An 18,437-nucleotide genomic window follows, 5' to 3' on the forward strand; every position below is an offset into this window, starting at 1 on the left:
AATTACCATCCTGTGGGCAAGAGATCCTTGGGCAGACCGTTCAAGCGTTGGCAAGAGACCGTAACGGGCCACTAGGCCCAATACATGCAAGGATGATGATGATGATGAAATAATGCTTTCGTCTCTGCAGACTCGAATTGTTCTTAGTGTTATTATGGAGACAACAGAGAATTTTTCAAGGTCTCCAAAAGATTCAGAACTCTGAATGGTTTGTGGTGTGAGTCCTCTAATCTATTTCCAATCTAGAAACTTTTAATCATTAAAGAACAAAATACCGGTCAAATTCGAATTCGAATGCTCTTTTTATTTCCATTTCTGATAACCAGGGAACGGATTTATATGGACTAAAAATATATGAAATATGTAAATATATATGTAGTTATTTTTACCAAAATATGGAATTAAATATGGATTTTTACCAAAATATGGAATTAAATATGGACTTAAAATTATAAAAAAATGACTATGTACGTTAAATATTGGTACATTTTAATCAAACTAAACAAAAAATATAATGGACGTACCTTATCTTCCAATGTAGTTTCAACAAAACACAATTTTTATTGTCTGTTACCATAACAATAGGTTACAAACATTTCTTTCAAGTGCTGAAAAGTGAATCTTCTTCTATTGTCTCTGAGGATAGATTTATACTGACTAAAAGAGCGTTCGACGTCACAAGAAGTAACTGGTACATAATTCAATTTCACAATGTCTGCTGAGGATAAGTCCAAGTTAATCTTCACTGTTGATTCACCACTCATCACAGCAACAACCTTTTGTAGTTCTTCATATCCAGGGTTTTTTGAAAGTACAGTGTCCACCTTAGCTCTTACTGCATCTGCAACTTTACCTCTACCACGATTCAGTTGTTCCACAGTACTATTTATAATTTCAAAACTTTCAGATAGTGAAAGGTGCCTATTTTGGAGACTTTTGAGCGTTTTTATGATGCATGAAAATGTATGCTGAATGTGAGCTAAGTCATTCTTCACACTTATGTCACAGGTAACTGTTTTCGCAGTATCAATTGAGACTGCATCTTCAGAGTCCAATGCAAGGAGAACATTGTTAATAGAGTCTATATGTTCGGCATAATATTCAACTGCTTCTAGCCATGTACCCCATCTAGTTAAAATTGGCTTTGGTGGCAATGGAATTTCAGGGTACATTTCTTTCAACACGTTAACTCTACTGGGAGCTTTGAGAAATACTTTTTTCACTGATGAAATCAACAAATCTACTTTAGGGAAATTGTCTCTGACCACTTCTGCCACACGATGAAATGCATGCGCCACACAAGTAAAATGAGTCAATTTAGGATATACAACAGATAATGCTTGTCCAGCTTTGACCATATAAGGGGCAGCATCGCTAATAAAGAATAACACATTATCGTACATAATACCCTTTGGCCACAGGATACCCATAGCTTCGTTGAACAGTTTAACTATAGTTTTGTTATTGCACTTTTCTAGAACATCACAATGTAAAAGAATTCGTTCAGAATATTGTTCACTTAACAAACCGATAACTACATTACCAACAAGTCTACCTTCTTTGTCGGGAGTCTCATCAATGGAAACCCAAATTGAACTATCTTTAATTTCATCTCTTATCTTCTGTATTGTCTCATCGTAGATGGATGGAGCATACGTCTTCCTAAGTGTTGACTCATCCGGGATTGTATGTTGAGTATATTTTTCAAGGAATTCCCTGAAGACCTTATTCTTTAGTTTGTAGAGAGGAATATCAGCAGAGATGAGAGAACGGCACAGGTCGATGTTAAACTCAGATCTTACATTCGATGTTGTTGGTTGTGTTAAAAACAATTGTCTCTGCTTGGAATTTAGTTGTTTGTTGGCCTGATGTTTACTAGTTGTAATGTGTTGTTGCACCAGGAACTTTTGTGTAGATGATACTGCACACTGACACAAATTACAAAATAATATTTTATTGTCAGTTGATAAACCATCTTCTTTAAATTCTGAAATGTAACTTGTTAGTTTTGATTTTAAATTGACTGAATGACGTACTTTTGGCATATTTACCGTCTTTATAGTATGATTTACAAAACTGAACCTATGTGTACTCTGACTGGCATTTAACTGTTGAGCTGCACAACTGAAGTCTGTTAAAAATTTTAAATTAAATTAATACAGTTTTGTAACTTACTTTCCCATTGTTGATAGGACTGCTAATTTTCAAATAACTCTGATGTTAAAGGGATTACTGAACATGTGTTTAAATCTCTATTGTTGAAATGTATTTTTAAAAGTTAATGGAATTTTGTTTTGTTTTATTGTTAAACCTAATATAATATGGACTGTTTTATATGAAATATGGAAAATATATGGAAATTAACGAAAATATGTACTAAACTCTAAAATATGGAAAAATATGGAAAATAAAAGTAGGATTTTTCAACCCTACACATTGTGAAACATAAAGATAATGCAAAATATAAATTATATTAGCTTTATAAGTAAATATGTATTTACATATAAATCCTTTCCCTGCTGATAACATACGAGGCACTCAGTGCACAAATGGCTCAAGCCACAAAATTTGCATATTGAGATTATTGTTTTAGAGCGCTCCTCACATTGTTCTCTTCAAAGTGTAAATCGGGCTAATTATCATTCCCGTTTTTCCATGAGATTTCAGCACAAGTTTCGTTTGTGTAATGCATTTTGCGCACTGTTACAAAGAGGTACGTAAAGCGAAAATATAATTTTGTGGGTTGGGCCATTTGTGCGCTGAGTGCCTCATTTAACAGATTGATCAGCCTAATGGATTTTAAATTTCACTATGCTGCCATCTTGCGACTGCAAGTGAAGTCATGTTATAACCCTTATGAAATTGCATGAAGCAACTGTATTTCCACCTAGCGGTTGTTACCAAAAAATGTCTTTTCGATGGTGGAGGCTCTGGTGGTTCCCATTAATTTATGTTGCCATTTCATAAAGAATTTTCATGTAAATATAGTATCATTAAATTTATATATTAAGAGATTTTCAAAGATTTTAAAAAGCATCTTGATTTCAAAATAACACAGTACGGTACTCCATTTTATACCTATTGACTACTGTAACTTACTGATTCCGAGTACGTGTTTAAGCAAGATGAAGTTAAAAGAGATGCAAGCAAGACTATTTGCACTACCACGCATATTTTTCAATGTTGATGCCTGCCTATCCTTTACTGAAGAACAACAAGAAAATAAAAGAGAACAAAGACAAGGAAAAAAGTGAAGGATGAAGTAAAGATAGGGGTTGGAAAAGGAAGAGAAGACGAGTTGGAGGAAGAGAGGAAAAGGAGTTGGACGAGGAGAAGAAAGGAAGACAGGAGGAATAGGAGAAAAGGGAAGAGAGGAGGAAGAGGTGAAAAGGGAAGAGAGGAGGGAGAGGAGAAAAGGGAAGAGGAGGAAGAGGAGAAAAGGGAAGAGAGGAGGGAGAGGAGAAAAGGGAAGAGAGGAGGGAGGGGAGAAAAGGGAAGAGAGAAGGAAGAGGAGAAAAGGGAAAATAGGAAGAAGAGGAGAAAAGGGAAGAGAGGAGGGCGGGGAGGAGAGGAGAAAAGGGAAGAGAGAAGGAAGAGGAGAAAAGGGAAGATAGGAAGAAGAGGAGAAAAGGGAAGAGAGGAGGAAGAGGAGAAAAGGGAAGAGAGGAGGAAGAGGAGAAAAGGGAAGAGAGGAGGAAGAGGAGAAAGGGGAAGAGAGGACGAAGAGGAGAAAAGGGAAGAGAGGAGGGAGAGGAGAAAAGGGAAGAGAGGAGGAAGAGGAGAAAAGGGAAGATAGGAAGAAGAGGAGAAAAGGGAAGAGAGGAGGAAGAGGAGAAAAGGGAAGAGAGGTGGAAGAGAAGAGGAGAAAAGGGAAGAGAGGAGGAAGAGAAGAGGGGAGAGAGGAGGAAGAGGAGAAAAGGGAAGAGAGGAGGAAGAGGAGAAAAGGGAAGAGAGGAAGAAGAGGAGAAAGGGGAAGAGAGGACGAAGAGGAGAAAAGGGAAGAGAGGAGGGAGGGGAGAAAAGGGAAGATAGGGAGAAGAGGAGAAAAGGGAAGAGAGGAAGAAGAGGAGAAAAAGGAAGAGAGGAGGAAGAGGAGAAGAGGGGAGAGAGAAGGAAGAGGAGAAAAGGGAATAGAGGAGGGAGGGGAGAAAAGGGAAGAGAGGAGGAAGAGGGGAAAAGGGGAGAGAGGAGGAAGAGGAGAAAAGGGAAGAAAGGAGGGAGAGGAGAAAGGGGAAGATAGGAGGGAGAGGAGAAAAGGGAAGAGAGGAGGAAGAAGAGAAAAGGGAAGAGACGAAGAAGAGCAGAGAGGACGGGAAGAAAATGAAGGATAAGAGGAAGAGAAAAAAGAAGCGAAAGGAAAGAAATGTAGTAGAAGAAGAAAGGGAGAAGGAAAGTGTGAAGAGGAGAAGAGGTGGGTGATGGATGAATAGGGGATGGAAGGAGGACGGAATTGAAGGGGTGAGAGAAAGAAGATTTATTTCATACAGGCAGTTGTAATTGGTGAATCGTGATTAGAATCTAATAGGTGAGAGTAAAGTAGTATAATGTAAAGAGAATGGATCTTGTTGAGATATCTTAGGAGAATGTTACAGTAACACACAAAATTCAACTTCCGGAAATGCACATGTTGGGCACTCACCAGAAACCGTTTCAATCGCATAATGAACTTGTAAACTGAATCTGACACTTTTGTCTTGAATTCAGCTTCAGATTCTTTGTTTGGATCATGGAAGTGATTGAGTCCATTGAGAAGCTGGTCATGGGCGCGCTGCAGCTCGTGGGAGACGACATCTTCCAAAGCATTCGTGTTCGTCCCTGAGATTGTCACCCACAGTGCTTTGCTGTAACTGCAACAGAAAGAAGTTTGCAGTTTTTTGCAGTTCAAACTAGTGGAGAGCAATAAAAATTCTTAGCAAGGCTTTGTTCGGAAGGGCAATAAAGCTGAGACCCTCTGGTTTATTTAATAGATATATGAAACCTAGTATCAGTGAAGTTATGGTTTACAGTGGCAGTGAATCGTTTCGATCAGTAAAAAGTTTATACTGTATTGTCAGTGAAATATGTTCTATAGGTCAGTGAAATGTGTTCTAAAGTGTCAGTGAAATGTGTTCTATAGTGTCAGTGAAATGTGTCACAGTGCCAGTGCAGTCAGTGAGATTAGAGAGAAGTGAAAGTAGTGAAAGAGTATCAGTACCATGTCATATTTTTTTTTTATTGTCGTATACTTCAACTTGCTATTTACTGGTTTCATATCATTAACTTCCACCCAAAGCAGTATTCGCAATACGCATCCATAATAAACTACAACAATAATTATAAAAACAGAATCACTTGGCAAAAATAAGAAGAGAAAAAAAAAAGTTCAAACTAGAGGGGTCTCGAACTGGAAACTTCTCATTACGAGTTTGGTGGTTAAGTTCTGAGCTTTTTTCTTTTTTTTACTTGGTTATTTAACGACGCTGTATCAATTACTAGGTTATTTAGCGTCAATGGGATTGGTGATAGTGAGATGGTATTTGGCGAGATGAGGCAGAGGATTCATCATAGATTACCTGACAATCGCCTTACGGTTGAGGAAAAAGTTCTGAGCTATCGGAGCTCTATGCTCTATGGAAGGAATGACAAGAAGGCTGGACAATCAAATAAAAAGCGGCAGAATACAAGTTTCACTGCCAATAACTCGGAAACCTTTAGCTATTGTATACTTAGGCGTGCTACACTTCGTTTTACATCATTAACTTTCACCTGAACCAGTATCATTAATATCAGTAACAAGGCCCGTATTTAAGCATTGGGCCACATGAGCCAGGGTCCTGAGCAGTAAAATTTTAAGAAAAAAAAAATCGATCTGAAAAAAAAAAAGATAAAATTATGGTTTACTTAACGACGTTCGCAACTGCCGGGATTATATCAGCGTCGCCGATGTACCGGAATTTTGTCCTGCAGGAGTTCTTTTACATGCCAGTAAATCTACTGACATGAGCCTGTAGCATTTAAGCACACTTAAATACTTAAATGCCATCGACCTGGCCGAGATCGAACCCGCAACCTCGAGTACAGAATGCTAGCGCTGTATCGACTACCCCACCTAGGCCGATATTAGAAAATGTTTGATATTTTCCTACTTCGCAGATGGCTGCTTTAGATAGTAGCATATGTTATTTATTTTAATGTTTTTTATTTACAGTTTGACTGCTAACTGTCGCAGATGTGAGTAAGATAGTAAGTTGGTGGAAAACTCAAAATGTTTTCGGACCCATGGGCGTAACGCGTAACAATACTTAAATACGAGGCTGTTGGTGACACTAAAAGGCGAATTCTCGTCTTGTAAATTAGTTCATCACGATCAAAGATGAGATGAATCGTTGGAATCTACTCACGAGAAACTGTAGGCCTAGATCATACATGGGCACAATTTTCGGTTACGTGAGGCACTCGATTTGAAATAGTTTGTTTACTAGGAGAGGAGACTGCAGAGTAGGATGGGAAATATAAACTGCTGTGACCTGCGTCACCTTATCGTAATCGCTAAGGCGGTCAGTGGCGAATTATTAGGAAAGCGCTTGGTTAACGTGAGACTCTCAAAAACGTTTATTCAATTTGGCAAATTAATTCGGCAGCTTTAATTATAAACCTCTTTACTGTTTCTCCGTCGCTGAATTGATTTAAATCACAGGCGAGAAATTGCGTAACTAGCCAATAATATTCCATCACGTCTACGTTTATTTTCTTGAATATTCTGGCGTTTATCAAGATTACTTAATAGATTTGCACGTTCTCGACCTAAAATAACTTCAGAAAATCATATTTCGTTTCCTACGCACATTTTATATATATATATACTGTATTTTTTAATTTCTTTTGGAAATAATACTTACAAACAACATTTAATTCCTCGTACCTTTCAATGCAGCGTGTTTAAGGTATAATGTCGTATTTAGTATACTATGCAAATGTTAAGATCGTAAATTTTCTTCGGAATAGTACGAAAAAAATAGCATTTAATTTGTTTTACCTTCTAATTCAGCATGTTCTTTATGACATAAGAAGTAATGTCGTTGTTTATTAAATTTATTAATGCCTAATAGGATTTTAGAGCATAATATACATCGTATGTTCTCCCCTTCTAAACAGCAAAAAAAAAAACTCTTCCTCCCATTTCTCATGAAATAATCGTTTTCTAACGCGTACACACTGCTTTGATAATGCCATTATGCCACCACTGATATTGCTTATGAAACTGATATAGAACTTGCCCACGCCTTGGAGCTACGTGAGGGAGAAACGGGGACTGTAAAGATGAAGTCAGAGCGATAAGCTCTGTGAAGGTCAGTGAGGCACAAGTTCTCAAGTGAGGCACGATGCCCAAGTCTGGCCTAGATCATTGGGTTTGAATTGGTGTACTGTACATAAAATGTATTATATATTTCCTCACACCAGTGCTCAAGTCCGATTCATTTTCATTTTATAAACTGTACCGGAGGAGTGAATGAAAGGAACGAAAAAAAAAAATATAAACAATTTAGAGCTAAATTATTGACAAAATCCACATAGGCTATATTTTAATTTTACATCAACTGCTTTAACTTTCAGGAACGTGCCACGTCGCAAAACATGCGATACGCCTAATACACGTCTTTATCACTCGTCCACACGGACGACATCGCGTTGTTAGATTTTTGTCATTGTACATTTTCGTTTTTTGGACAAAAAATGTATTAATTTAATTTGACAATTATTGCTTTTATTTCCGCAACATAAATCACGTCACAAATTCATAAAACATGCAATACCGGTACTACAGGGTCTCTATGAAGAGTCACTGCATCAAATACGCGTCTTTATCTATTGTCCACAAAAGCTGCATCGCCATCGTTACAATTTATCTTGGTAGGCCTACTAAATACATTTTCGTTTTTAATATTACAAAGCTCAAGTTCTATTCATTTGCAGTTTATGAGTTGTCAGATAGAGTGGATTAAAGGAACAAAAAATACTGTCAACAGTTTCAAGCCAAATTATTATTATTATTATTATTATTATTATTATTATTATTATTATTATTACTATTATTATTAACTTTAATTTCTTTAAGTTTCAGCCTAGATCATAGTTTATATGATCTAGGGTTTCAGTAACATAACTAATGTCGCAAAACATGCAGTATGTACGCGTCTATACACAATAGTTTGTCGTTATATTTTCTCATGACACACTTTCGTTTTTAATAATTCATAGTATTCTATCACTACGCAAGGGGCATTTCATAGAATTACTACATGAAATAATCACATTTCTGTAAGTATACCTCCACTGTACATCATCATTAATACAGACAAATAACCATCGCGCTAGTATAGCCCAGTAACTAGCACTATGATTTGTTACGTGCTGTGCCCGGGTTCGAATCCCAGTCAAATAAAATATATTTTATTTTGAAATTTGTTATTGAATTAGACCAAAATGTTTGCTATTATTATTATTATTATTATTATTATTATTATTATTATTATTATTATTATTATTATTATTATTGCAGCTGCTTACTATTATTTCGCGGTACTTTCATCACGTAAAATATGATTTACAGAAATCTCAATTTTTGGACTTTCAATGGCTTATTAATGATTAATAGGCCATTATGCTGAATGATTACACCCTTTCCACCCCAGAACTTCAGCGTCCACTATTTTGAAATGGGAAATTATAATGCAATGATGCACAATATCACACTTGTCTGAACCATTGTCATATTCGTCTATCTTAAGTAATTCCTAAGAGATTCATTTACCGAAAGTAATGAAGAATTTGACCGACTAGGCCTATAACATTTCAATACAAAGTTACGAAAATGATTCAATGTCGGGAGTTCATATCAAGTTGCTCAATGGAAAAGCGCTTGACGTGAATGGACGCAACATAGTATTTAAAGTACCGCAACGGCAATCGTAGAAGAAATTAACATTCTAAGTTCTAGAATAGTTATATTATACGGATTAAACCACAAATCTGGGCCCACCCTAATGTACGTCTGATACTGGGTGTGGGTGTGAACATAACTCGATTTTTATTTACGAATTTAAATGTGTAGTTTTATAAGAAATACCTGTGCGAATAATTTATTATTATAAGTCTGGGTGATTACCAAAATAAAAGAATTTCCCCAATAATGTAGGAGCTATATGCATTAGCGGATAGGTAAATAACTTACACAGGAATCATTGCTGTTACTGATATTCGCGAAATATCATTTAGGCCCTGGTTTATACTATGGTAGGTCCGGTAAGTCATGGTTTAGCAATGAAACATAATATTCCAGTGAGAAAACCTGTCATCTTGTGCTGACAAGAGAGACTTATGTGTACATGAAATAATTTTAAAACAATGTATAATAGACTTAGGTACAAGGAGCACCTCATAGTGGAAGGGAAAATTATTTAGTCCAGTAGTTGTGTTTTGACCAATGTGATAAATGAAATTTTGGAATAAGACGGAGAAAATATAGGACATGGAAGAAGTTGAAGATACGGTACCATAGGTTTTGGTACAAGGAGCACCTCCTAATGTGAGGGAAAAATGTTTTGATCCAGGGACTATTGTGTATTTTGAGAAAATGCAGGAACACTACATGCAAGCGAAGGTAATCTAACCAACTATAATTATTTGCTTCTGTTTTCCCAAAAAATATGTAATTAAAAATTAATCAAGCTGCATCCAAAACACGAGCCATACTTTTGGACTATTGTCACGAAGCTCAATACGTAGTAAATATGCATCCATAGATAGTTGCTAACCACTAGGATCGCTACTATCGCCTCATCACAGATAATGCGAAATAGTACCTGCATAGTCTATTGTTCCTAGTATCCTCATAAACTCAAGCTTCGTGACTGTATATACTAGACCAGTGTACTAGACTATGCTATTGTTGCTAAAGGATGCTATCGATACCAACCGTGATGCAATCGATATGATTGTTGCCAGAGGATGCAATCAAAAGTCAAAACCATCCTAGGAACAATCGAAAACAAATGCTGATTTCCGCAATATTGTCATTTGCGGTGTTCTATGAACAATATAGTACACTGTACTTAATTTAACATGTTTACCTTGTTTTTATTGAAGAAATACTTTAAATCTGAACCTGTAAGTACTGAATATCACGATATGTAAAATGGATAATGTAATAGTTAGGCGACTCGAATATTTTCGACAACCGAACCTTAATACCACAAATAGGCCTGATATACCTAAGGCCTAAATCAACAATTTGGAAGCATGACAAACGGCGCATTAGATTAGATTATTTACATGAATATCGCATAATAATATGAAAGACACACACTGAATGAGGGTACAACTTAAATGTATATTTTGGACTAACATAAAGGTGTTACATATTTCTGTAGTGCTCGGGAAAAGTGACACAAGTCAGTTTCCACAAACCTTTTTTGATAATTTATTGACAACTTACGGAACATCTGTTCGCTTGGAAAAAATACATAGGTATTCCTCCCATTACAATAATTCATACAGAAAAAAAAACAAATCGACATAAACCAGTTTAAGTTCTCAATAAATTATCAAAAAAGGTTTGTGAAAACTGACTTATGTCACTTTTCCCAAGCACTCCAGATTTATAAATCAGCATAGGCTAGTCTTGTCCATTTCTAACCTTTATAATCTCAGTTGTTCAATATTATAGGACACATATTTACCGCCTAGTTCATATAAACAGTTATATTTTTGTTCAGTTTTTATTAACATGCATTAACCAATTCTTTTATTAACAGTTTTGATAATTATTACAGATAAACCATTTCAGCCATAACCTCTTTTCTGACTATTTTTAACATAAAATAAATACTTAAGACTTTGCAAATTAGAGTACAATTCTTTTCAGACCATAGATATATAACTCATCATTTTTAGCATTTAATAATACATACATTATATCGCCCTTAAGTTCCATAATAATTACACTATCTTTCTGTAAAGCATTTCATATTTAAAATCCACACAACAACAAGAGTTCAATGACGTAACGTCATAGATTAATGAAACCGTAGATGGTAATACATTAATTGGTCAGAGAATAGCGACACCTTTACTTAATTAAAAAAAAACACAATGTGCATGTGATTCTTGGAAACAAAATTCAGTCTAAAATGTAAATTACAGATAATTGCCAGCTTGGGGTTGTATTAATGGTCCAGGGGAAAAAACTCTTGCGTTTGGTTGCTAGGTCTATGGGTCCTGAAGGTGGTTCAAATGCCGTGGAGGTCATAGTTAACAGTTTCATCACTAGATGACGTATTTTATTGAGATGATCAACCAGAGCCTTCGGATTAACCCATCTGTGCTCGCTGGAAGCTCCTGTTAAAATTTGTCACTGACTTTTTGAAAATTTCCAATAGCAACACTGAATCTAACCTTATCTGACATTCTGATTTTGGTGCACGAAATAGCATAGTGTCAACTTCATAGTTTGAGAAGAGATTTTGTTGTTGTTGGTCAATGTGAAATTAATTTACATTCATTATGTCTGGGGATGAGGATGAAGAGTATGATATGTTTGGTAAAGAATTATCAGTTATCCAGGCAGAAATGACTAAAACAGGATTTCCTCTAGGTCAAGTCAGTGGCTGGGATGATGATGCAGAAGGAGTAGAGGAGGATAGGAATCCATTCCGTAAGAAAAGTTTGAGTAATCTCTGAGGCAAGGTCTCTCTCTACCCTTCATCTAACCTTGTCTCAAGAAATAAGACATAATCTAATAGGACATGGGGGTGAGGTGGTTGGTAGAGACTTTTCCTTAAATTTGGAAATAAGACAAGCTTATTAATTAATCAGAGTATCCTTAATTGGACCCTCTTTTTCATCTTTTGTATGTTCTGTTTTAGAATCTAACCAAAAAGAAATATTGTGGGCTGCTGAAAATGGAGAATTAAGTGTGGTAAGGAAATTACTCATGGCTGATCCGGAGTTAATTAATGTAAAGGATAAAGATGGCTATACACCTCTGCATAGAGCATGCTACAATGATCACGAGGAGATTGTAGATGTGAGTAGGCTATTACAGTCATACTGGTATAAGTCTACGCAAAACTTGAGGAGAGTCGGAATATTTCAGTTCATCTAAAGCTGCTTGGGTTCTCAAACGGTTAGGAACCTTGTTAAGCCAGGGAAAAGGAAAGAAGTGACAATGATCTGAGATAAAGTATTTAATCTGTGGTTGTGACATAGGCCTACACCGTTCTTATAGTCCCATATTGTATGTACAATTACTTATTCACTTACATAACACAACATTTGCTGTTACTAATATATATATTTATTTGCCACATACAAATGTTACAAATGTAGTCCCCAAATGTATTCTTATACAATAGATAAAAACATTTTCACTGGTCACAACACAACAGTGCTAAGTGACAGAAGACCATGGACTGTGACAAGGTTAGAGTGGGTTAGATGAGGGCGTAGCTAAGTGAAAACTTTGTTACAGTCCTTGGCCTCCTGTAACTAAGCTATCCCCTTTTCTAACCCAGCCTAATCTTGCCACAGTCTCCGGCTACATGTCAATTGGTTATCTCCTCATCTAATCCACTCTAAACTTGTCACAGTTCTCAGCCCTCTGTTACTTAATTGGCCCCTCATCTAATCCATTCTAAGCTTGTCTCAATCCTCTATCTCCTGTCATTTAGCTACCGTCTTATCCAGTTGTCGGCAAAGATTATGTCATATAAAATGCAGCCTGCAATGCACTGCAAAGGAGAAGGCAGGAGGGGAGGATACCCAGACTGCTTAACATTGAATGAACAAGTGATGGCTAAGGGGAGGGAGATCATGCCTTACTCCTCTGCTCTGCTTGTGTATTAAGGGGTTGACTCCCAGGTCAGGAAATGCCGACCACTCTTATCTATCCCGTGGTAACCTTGTCACAGTGGTACTTCAGCTTCCTGTCATTTAACACTGTTGTGTTGTGCCTGCTAATATTTAATTTTATCATTCACTAATTATTGGCTTGGTAATTAATTATTGTGTAGTAAGCATCGGCTAGGCCAGGCCAATAGCTACATAAACATATTTTTTACCAGAACATTTTCCAGTAACAGACATAAGATCAATCAATCAATCAATCTTCTTAATGTATCCAGCTGTTGGCTGACAACATGAAGTCCACTATAGTCCACTGTAATATATTCAGTTGTTGTTTTTCACGAGAAATGAGGGGTATTTTGATCGGTGTTGCAGTACCCTCTCATGGGTACTCACCTTATCGTGGTGAGGAGGCTTAAACTTGTTGTTTAAGCTAACAAGTAACAAAGAGGTACCCACATAAGCTGCATTAACACTAACGCAGTCCCACTATATTTTTCACTGTTTATATTCATGGAGTCCCTCAGTGTAAAATTCTCCGGAGGTAAAATAGTCCCTCAATCGGATCTCCGGGTAGGGACTGCACTGAGAGATGCCAAGAATCGTACTAAAGTACTTATTTGGAACACCAAAGTCACACCATCCAGTCAATGAGAGCAGACATAAGATGCTCTATAAACATTGTTAGTTATCTGATAACCCCTGCTTGTACTTTCTTAAGCTTTAGAACAATATGCCTCTGATGTGACTAATGACTTGTCACACACTTGTCCTACTCTGGCGATAGAACAGTTGTTTGTTGCAGAGTTTCCCCCATCAATGATCCTACCTTCTCTTACATTTGCGGTTGCAGCAGAAAGGTGAGGAAAATGAAAAAATATTTTATAGAGAAAGGTGATGCCTAAGGACTTGAACTCACTTCTGACATAGAAATGTACGAGGGTCGCCCTGAAAGTAATGCCCCACATTTTTTTTCTTCAACAATAATTTATTCTACACAATGAGTATTACACAAATGAAAGAATGATGTTTTATCTACACACCCTATTTTTCCACGTAATCTTCTTCCATTTCTATGGCCTTCCATCCTTTAATGCTCCAAACAAGTGGAAGTCCGAGGGAGCTAGTTCAGGGCTGTAGGGTGGATGGGATAACACTGTCCAACTCTGTTTCGTGATGTGTTCAGAAATCTTCAAACTTGTGTGAGGCTGAGTGTTATCGTGTTGAATCAAAACATCTCCTGGGTTGTTATGGCGCCCAAGTTGCTGGAAGCTCTTCTTGAGTATGGTTAATGTATTGACGTATGCTTCTGAATTAATAGTACTGCCTCTTGGCATCACACCATCACAGTCCCAAAACACACTCATCATGACCTTACCGGCAGAAGCAGTTGCTTTGAATTGTTTCTTCTGTGGAGAGCAAGGATGATGGCATTTCATCGATTGTCTTTTTGTTTAGGGCTCAAAACGGTGAACCCAGGTTTCATCACCTGTCACAGTCCGGGACAAGAAGGCCTCCCCTCAGCTTCAAAAGGTTGCAACAAATCAGAACAAATGTCTTATCTGTGAGATTTGTGTTCCACCATAAGACATCGTGGACCCCATCTTGCACACACTTTTGAGTATCCAAGGGCACGGATAATTGCATCCACACTTCCTTTGCTGATTGACAGCTTCAGCGCCAATTGCCGAGTCGTAATGCGTCGATCTTCGCGAATGAGACCATCAACACACTGCAACGTGTTAGGTGTGACAACATGGATGGTTTCCCTGCCTGCGGCAAATCTTGGAGCTCCATCGAACCACCTTCTGATGACCTCACCCTCTGTGCTCAGCGACCAACTGTACTCCTGTCGACTGCAGATGCTCCAGACTTCACACAAACGTTTGTGAATATTCCCCACAGTTTCTTTCTCCGTAGTGAGAAATTCAATGATGGCACGTTGTTTGTAACGTACATCACTTACAGATGCCATTTTGAAACATTCCTGCAGCTGCACTATCTGTCGGAAGAAACGGAAATTTTGCGTGCGCACTCAAGAAACTTCAAATAATTCATACCTAACGTTTCGTATTTGCAACATTGTTGTCAGCTGAAAAAAAATATGGGGCATTACTTTCTGGGTGACCCTCGTATCTAGAAAATATAATTCAAACATCGACAAGGATACAGTCAAATTTTAAGATTTTTTACAATTTAAAGTGTAGAACTGATATTAAATGTGTTGTCAAATTATTCACTTGGGATTTTTTTGTGATGTAAATATTGTATAGTATTCAGTATCTTTTAATGAAGTACTACTTTATAAAAATTCTGTAGTCAAAGTTATCAACTTATCATAATTCTGAGAAATTCGAAATAAGTGCTTGTGTCAAAATGTGATACCTATAGTCCCGTCGCTCTAATTTCCGGCAGCCAATCACGTTGCAGGTCAGCTACATTTAAACATGTGCGTCTTGTGATTCGCTTATGAAGACGTTATTCATTTCTTAAGGCTCGATAAATACTTAATATAATCGCCCGCCATTTTGGCTCTTTCGTTGGCGTTCGCAGAAAGCACACAAAGACGTTATTTGCCGCTCAATTATTTGCTGAATTACAGTGAGTTTGATTTATTATCATAGGAGCTACGACATGATAATGTTTAACTGTGTGGCAAATAGATTCCTCGTATGGTAGCTCGGGAACGAAAGAACAAAAATGGCGAACGATACTACCTACCTAGACTTTATAGAGCCTTCACTTCCTAAGACGTAAGCAAAGAGGCGGAGTCACGCTGGAAATAACAGCGTCGCGACTATAGTTTCATTTTATGCTATTTTCCCAAAAGCAGATGCTTCTCAATATTGGACATTTCTTAATTCCCATAAGGTGTCACTATTGTGAAATTTCACTGCAAAATGTTTCAAATGATCGAGCATTTTTTAAAAATAATTTTTAATTTAATTTCAATTGAATTTATGCATTACTTTTATAAAATACTGTATCAACACAAGTAGTAACTGACTGTTTATATTTATCTGACAATCTAATTCATTCCCCCCCATCGGCATGGGACCCCATGGAAAGATCTTTGTGACATTTGCGTTGTAAACATAGTTTGTGTATGGTGTGCAGTTCCTGCTGAGTCAGGGGGCAGACATCGCTGCAAGAACTGAGGATGGGTGGCAGCCTCTACATTCGGCCTGCAAGTGGAATAATGTGCGTTGTGTCGCGAAACTGCTGGAGCACGGCGCAGATGTGAATGCCACAAGCAAAGGAGGTGCGTGTTTGTGCTACTCGGCACAGGTGTGGTTCAGATCCTTCCTTTTTATTATTACACTCTTCCTCCTCATTCTGCTCTTTTTACGCTCTTCCTCCCTCCCTCTGCTTTTTGCTTCTCTCTTCTTCTTATACCCCTTCTCCTCATCCTTCTCTTTTGTTCTTTTTTTACTTCTCCACAGCTTATCAACTGTTCTTTCACCTAATTTTTTTCTCCTCTTTTGTGATCTTTTGTCAACATGTTGCAGTGCAAGGAATCACACATATAGATTTTAAGCAGGTGTGCTGCTAAACAGTCATGTTTTCACTGGTGCATATAATCTGTAAGCAGTGCTTTTTTTCAGCTGGAACGGTCGGAACGCATTCCGGTAAACTTTTTGCCATTACAAATTCCAACGAGACATATTTTATAAGCGAAATTGAAAATTAAAATTGCCACCACTGCCGAGTCCAAGAGTTTACATTTTCTCATTATTATCGTTGGTGCAAAAGCATATGTGCAAAAGTAACTCGTGCAATCTAGTGCTGCCATCTTCTGTTATTGATCCTGAAACTATAGCTCGAAATCGCAAAATTTCTGTTATGCTTAAAATCGATGAGCTCCATTTGGAACTTATTGTAATATAAGGTATAGCTCGCGCAAGAAATGATTACCGAAAACCAATGGTGGCGTTGCTGTCTGTTTTGACGTGTGTATGTAGGCACGCCGGGGGGGGGGGGAGATGTGCGAGCCGATAGAAGTACTGTCTCTTTCAAGATGATGAACAAATGAGGACATCGCTGTGAAAATAAAGAACGTAGCAAGAGAAAAATTCGAAGCTAATTAAACACGCAACATATGTTTACGAATGAAATAATAATACCGTGCGATACAAGACACACATTCACATGCAATGGAACGAACTAAAGTCGTAATGTAACTATCACAACGCAAAACTGATTCTATCGATGTCATTTCTCTTCCGACTGTATTCTTGAATATCATTCAAGTTGTCTTGTGACCTTTCCTCTCGCCCGCTCTTCCTTATTGCAGTGTTTGATTCACATTTCTTCCGTCGGTAATCCGTACTTGCGAGACCTATATGTAGGTCTAATATTTTTAAACCTACGTTTTTGTTGTATAATGTGATCGGGTGATAGAGTTCCGGTAAACTTTTTTCCAGAAAAAAAGCACTGTCGTTTTTCCATTTCCAGCATATATTGAATCCTTAATAACACATTTCTCTCCTGACAGAATATTACTTTCCTCCAACAAACATCCTACGGGACAAAATTCCAGCACATCTGGCGATGCTGATATCTCTGCAGTTGCGAGCGTCATTAAATAAAACATAACATTTCCAACAAACACATTGCCCTCTAGAACATTTGAAAGTAATTTTGCACAATGTTGTTATACGAGATCTAAAATGTTTGATTCCCTATATTTCAAATTCAAGATTTTGTAGTTAAGTTCTTGTTCCGGAGAACACTTCAATCATTATGCCTCAGGAAGTACACTCACTTCTTGGTCACTCTGTGCGATGTGCCTTTTCTTCCTATCATACTAATGCATCAACTGATATTATGTTATCTTTCTCAGCACTAACGCCATTGCATCTTGCAGCATCGAACAGCTATGCCAAGGATACGCTGCAGATGCTGCTGTTACATCCAGACATCCAGTCGAACTTGAAGAACAGATCGGGTGAGCTGCCTATCGACTTGGCACGTCGTTGTGGCAGATATGAGTACCTCTTTGAGATAGCTGAGCCCTGCATCAATATTCCCTGACCATTCAGTTCCTTGTCAGATTATACATCATCCTTCTCAAATCCAGAAACTATAATAAGTATTAAAAAGAGGTAAAATACCCACACTTTGAGCTGCTTTAGAGAAATGAGTCAAACTTAACAATGTTTATTCTAATAGAGAAAGATTTTTACTTCATATATTGAGAACGTATTGTGGCGACATACAAAACTTATTTCGAAATTTTTTATGGACATACAACTTTTCAATGTGACTGATATCCAAGAGAAGGTTTTCGGCAATTTCTCCTGAAATATTGGATGGGTTTTCCTGATTAGAATCAGCAAGTCAAGTAAACTGGGAATGATTTTTTTCCCCCCAATGCCACCAGGTTGTCGTTCGACATTTCTGGTCTTACCTCTGCTTATGTGTAACCCGCTTATGAGGTTGTGGCACTTGGAAGACAGAGTTACAGTGGCCCGATGATATGGTAGGGATGATCCTGATCTTAAGTCTACACTTAATCAACAGTTACTTTTAAGGAAAAAGCCCTATGCTCCTAC

General features: G+C 37.4%; 2 protein-coding genes across 4 annotated transcripts in view; one reads left to right on the plus strand and one right to left on the minus strand.

Moving 5' to 3' along the window:
- Nup188 (nuclear pore complex protein Nup188) overlaps positions 1-11,077 on the minus strand; it is a 67,577-nt gene extending 56,500 nt beyond the window's left edge. Inside the window, exons 1-2 of the mRNA XM_069836187.1 lie at positions 10,950-11,077; positions 4,640-4,847 (exon numbers count right to left, since the gene is read on the minus strand). Of these exons, the coding sequence (XP_069692288.1) occupies positions 4,640-4,847; positions 10,950-10,972 (231 nt within the window). The 5' untranslated portion in view covers positions 10,973-11,077. The remainder of the gene's footprint in view (positions 1-4,639; positions 4,848-10,949) is intronic.
- Positions 11,078-11,345: 268 nt separating this feature from the next.
- LOC138706646 (ankyrin repeat domain-containing protein 49-like) lies at positions 11,346-18,059 on the plus strand. Of its 3 annotated transcripts, none has more exons than XM_069836188.1 (4): positions 11,346-11,692; positions 11,904-12,064; positions 16,000-16,144; positions 17,726-18,059. In XM_069836188.1, exons 1-4 carry the CDS (start codon positions 11,542-11,544, stop codon positions 17,914-17,916), a joined length of 648 nt encoding a protein of 215 aa, XP_069692289.1. In that variant the 5' UTR covers positions 11,346-11,541; the 3' UTR covers positions 17,917-18,059. The 3 variants fall into 3 exon arrangements, with proteins under 3 accessions (XP_069692289.1, XP_069692291.1, XP_069692292.1); XM_069836190.1 differs by having other exon boundaries at positions 17,750-18,059; XM_069836191.1 differs by having other exon boundaries at positions 11,406-11,692; positions 11,904-11,956.
- The last annotated feature ends 378 nt before the right edge of the window (positions 18,060-18,437 follow it).

This window comes from Periplaneta americana, chromosome 9, assembly GCF_040183065.1.
Source record: "Periplaneta americana isolate PAMFEO1 chromosome 9, P.americana_PAMFEO1_priV1, whole genome shotgun sequence".
In the NCBI taxonomy this organism is placed as follows: domain Eukaryota; kingdom Metazoa; phylum Arthropoda; class Insecta; order Blattodea; family Blattidae; genus Periplaneta; species Periplaneta americana.